This window comes from Rhodamnia argentea, chromosome 1 (assembly GCF_020921035.1).
Source record: "Rhodamnia argentea isolate NSW1041297 chromosome 1, ASM2092103v1, whole genome shotgun sequence".
Classification (NCBI taxonomy): domain Eukaryota; kingdom Viridiplantae; phylum Streptophyta; class Magnoliopsida; order Myrtales; family Myrtaceae; genus Rhodamnia; species Rhodamnia argentea.
In genome coordinates this window covers 33,666,629-33,669,785 of record NC_063150.1, presented here as the reverse complement: position 1 = coordinate 33,669,785, position 3,157 = coordinate 33,666,629, and the positions used below count along the sequence as shown (strand labels likewise).

General features: G+C 54.0%; 1 protein-coding gene across 1 annotated transcript; it reads right to left on the bottom strand.

Annotated features, from left to right (window-relative positions):
• Positions 1–528: 528 nt before the first annotated feature.
• On the bottom strand, positions 529–2,802 carry LOC115738968 (F-box protein At1g67340-like). Its single transcript, XM_048271192.1, has 3 exons — positions 2,070–2,802; positions 1,782–1,944; positions 529–1,656 (listed from the first exon to the last, which is right to left on the bottom strand). Exons 1-3 carry the CDS (start codon positions 2,354–2,356, stop codon positions 808–810), a joined length of 1,299 nt encoding a protein of 432 aa, XP_048127149.1. The 5' UTR covers positions 2,357–2,802; the 3' UTR covers positions 529–807.
• Positions 2,803–3,157: the final 355 nt, after the last annotated feature.

Below are 3,157 nucleotides of genomic sequence, written 5' to 3'. Positions count from 1 at the left end.
ACTAAAGAAAAAGGAGGGGAAATAGATATACATATATTGTTTACCATAGGATCCTCGTGCCCCTTCACTTCTTGAAGCCCCCCCTTTTTGAAAAATTAAAGGTCATAAGAACCAAAAAAAGAAAAAATTAAAGGTTGACTTTTCTTTAACAAAAAAGAACAGGCCCATGTGCATATCTTTACCTCAAAGCTAAGGCAAGATATAAGTTGTACTTCGGCCATAAAACGAGACTCCTGCTGCGCTTGTTTGTCCATTCATGTTTTTCATACCCTTTACCTAATCCACTCCTCCCACCATTTGAGGGGGAAAAGACAACTCTTTCTCTGCCTTTTGGTCTATCGAATTCGCCCACGAAAGATTCCCTTATATTCTTCTCTATTCATACTTATAATTCGCGAATTTTTCGTGATTCTTCGCTACCGTCTTGACTAAATTGGAAGAAAAAATAAATAAATAAGACTTAGATTGGACGCTTAAATGATCAAAACAAACTAAGGGAGAAAAAAAAAATAAAGAAAGAGGTCAGAAATGTGGAGGGAGACCTGAATTTTGAACTAAATGAACTGGACCTGGCATTTGGTCTAACATAGTACACAAAAAAACGAGGGCGTTTTTCCGTTTCCGAATTTACCCTTCTCTATACAACCCAAAAAAAGAAAAGGAGGGAAGAAAATATCGAGATTCGCAAATTATGGACGGACCAAATCTAAAAATAATTTTCATCTTAATATTCCCCCGTCAAAACTGGTCCCTTTTCTTCCCTCAACCCCTCCTCCTCTATCGCCGCCGTCACCGTCACCGTCACCGTCAACTCTCCTCCATGACATCACCGTTAGGGCCGCCCACTCCGTCATGTTCCCCGCCATCGCCCTCGCCCTCGCCCTCGCCGTCCCCGTCGACGTCCTCGTCCACCCACCGCTCCACCGGCGTGCACTCGGCCTTGTGGCGGAGCTTCCAGTCGAGCGCCTGGCACGCCCGCGAGCAGTAGTTCACGGCCCCGCAAACCGAGCACCGCCTGAACTCGTGCTTCCTCGTCTCCGGCCTCCCGCACCCCACGTGGGAGCACTGCCTCAGCCCCGGCCCCGCCGAGCCGCCCCGAGCGGCGAACCACTCCGCCATGAACCGGTTCGCCGGATGGGCCTCCGGCGCCGGCACGTTGCACCCGAAGTCGCTGAGCAAGGGGCATCCTGTGCCGGCCACCACGTGGCGGAGGGGATGATGTTGATGGTTCTGCTGCTGGAGCTGGTGCTGGTGCGGCGGCTGCGCGTGCGGGCTGTTCCAGGCGAGCCACGCCCGAGTGGAGAGGAGGGAAGCGGCGGCGGCGGCGGCGACGGCGGAGGGGGAGGAGAGTACGGTTGCGAGCTCGCGGGCGTTGGCCTGGACGAGGAAGCGGCGGCCCTCGGCGACGTTCTGGCGGACGCCGTACCCGTCCTGGAGGCAGTGGCCGAGCTCGCGCATGGCGTCGACGTGGCCGAGGAAGGCGGCCCGAGCGCACAGGGCCACGCCGGCCCGTAGGTCCTTGTCGTTCTTGGAGCCGCCGCTGCCGTTGAACTGTATCACCGCGAGCGAGTAGAGCGCCGGCGCGTGCGACCCAATCGCGGCCTTGGCCATCAGCGAAGCTCCACTCCCTCGGCTTTGCAAGCAGTAGAAGCGAATCTGTGGGGAAAAAAAAAAATCGCATTCATTTAAGAGCCGCGGAATGGCAATTTTCTTCCACTACAAGTAGCATAAATAAATAAATAAAACACCCAAATAAGTCTGCTGATTCAATTTGGTATTACCATGCCGAGAGTGTAAGAGGCTTCGACGTTGCCGGCGTCGGCGCAGAGCTTGAGGAAGCGGTGAGCGGAGTCGCACCAGCGGTGAGCTCTGACGGTGAAAGCGTTCGACGACGCCTTCGACAACACCATCGAATGCAGGCCTAACGCTTTAAATCTCTTGCACCTGTTCATTTCATAGCAACAACAATCAACAAACAGAAATGAAGATAAATAAACAGAAAAGCAGATGCAGGGGAAAAAAGAAACGGGAAACTGAAGGAGCGTTCTGCGAAAAGGAGGGGACCGTACGTGAGCAGGACGTTGACGAGATCGGGCGGGGCGGAGGCAGAGGCGGCGACCTTGCAGAGCACGGAGAGGACGAGGTCGTCGGGGAGGGCGTCGAAGAAGTCGCGGCCGCCGCCCGCCCGCGGGTACGACGCCCGCCGCTTGCGGCGGAACGAGGCCGCATCCTCCCCGCTCGGCACGGAATCCCTCCTCCTCCTCTTCACCGCGCTCGCCGCCCTCGCCGTCGCCGACCTCTTCTTGCCGGAGCAAAGGTCCGATTTGGGGTAACACATCCCTCGCCGGGTCCTCATGGAGACAGATAACCCCCCGTCCGCCTATATGCGCAGGCGAATGTGTATGTATATAAATTCGTGTGGCTGCAATTCCGCTCCCTATCTATCTATCTATCCGTCTATCTATCTATCTGATTTCTTCTTATTCTATCTGAACCAGGAAGAGGGTCCGAGAAGAAACCAACAAGGAGAAAGACATGGCCGAACCCAGAGAGACAAATAAATACGGGGGAGCTTATAACGCACAGGAGGACCTCCTGGGGGATTGATTGTCTTTAAGTGAGAGAAAGAGAGAGGAGATAGAATGACGAGAATGCCCCCCCTCCCCCTTCGCTTTGTCGCGTCCTGCAGTCAAACGGCGTTGACCCAGATCCGTCCTTTCGTCGTCGGTTTTGCTCTCTCTCTCTATCTGCTTCTGCTTTTGCTCCTCCCTTGTCTGGACTCTCTCTCTCTAATCTTCGCTTTGCGAGAGCGGAATGGAGGTTACGGGGGTCGTTATTTATTTCGTCTCGTCCTGAATTTCGTCCCCTTTTTTCCCTTTTTTTTTTTTTTTTCAAACCCCCACTCGCTCAGGAGAATTTACAGGGCTTTTTAGAAGCGGTTAATTTGGTTATAACTGCGACAACTAACCGTGGTTATTCTTTTCCCTCCGTGGAATTAAAAAAAAAAGAAATTGGAAAAGCGAGTGCTGCCCCCGTATCCACCCTGAATTGGGGGCCGCGTGAGTTCCACGCGCGAGCTCATCCGCCGCTCTTTAATGGGGAGGTGCGGCGCACGCGCCTCTGCCGGCGGGTACGGGGAGCGTCTCCGGTCCCCCGT

Bases quoted from the DNA above. Each gene is read 5' to 3' on its own strand.
- LOC115738968 (XM_048271192.1), bottom strand. From the start codon at position 2,356: ATGAGGACCCGGCGAGGGATGTGTTACCCCAAATCGGACCTTTGCTCC. The intron at 1,945-2,069 runs GTACGGTCCCCT...TGAAATGAACAG, and splicing joins CTCGTCAACGTCCTGCTCAC to GTGCAAGAGATTTAAAGCGT. The intron at 1,657-1,781 runs GTAATACCAAAT...TTTTCCCCACAG, and splicing joins CCTCTTACACTCTCGGCATG to ATTCGCTTCTACTGCTTGCA.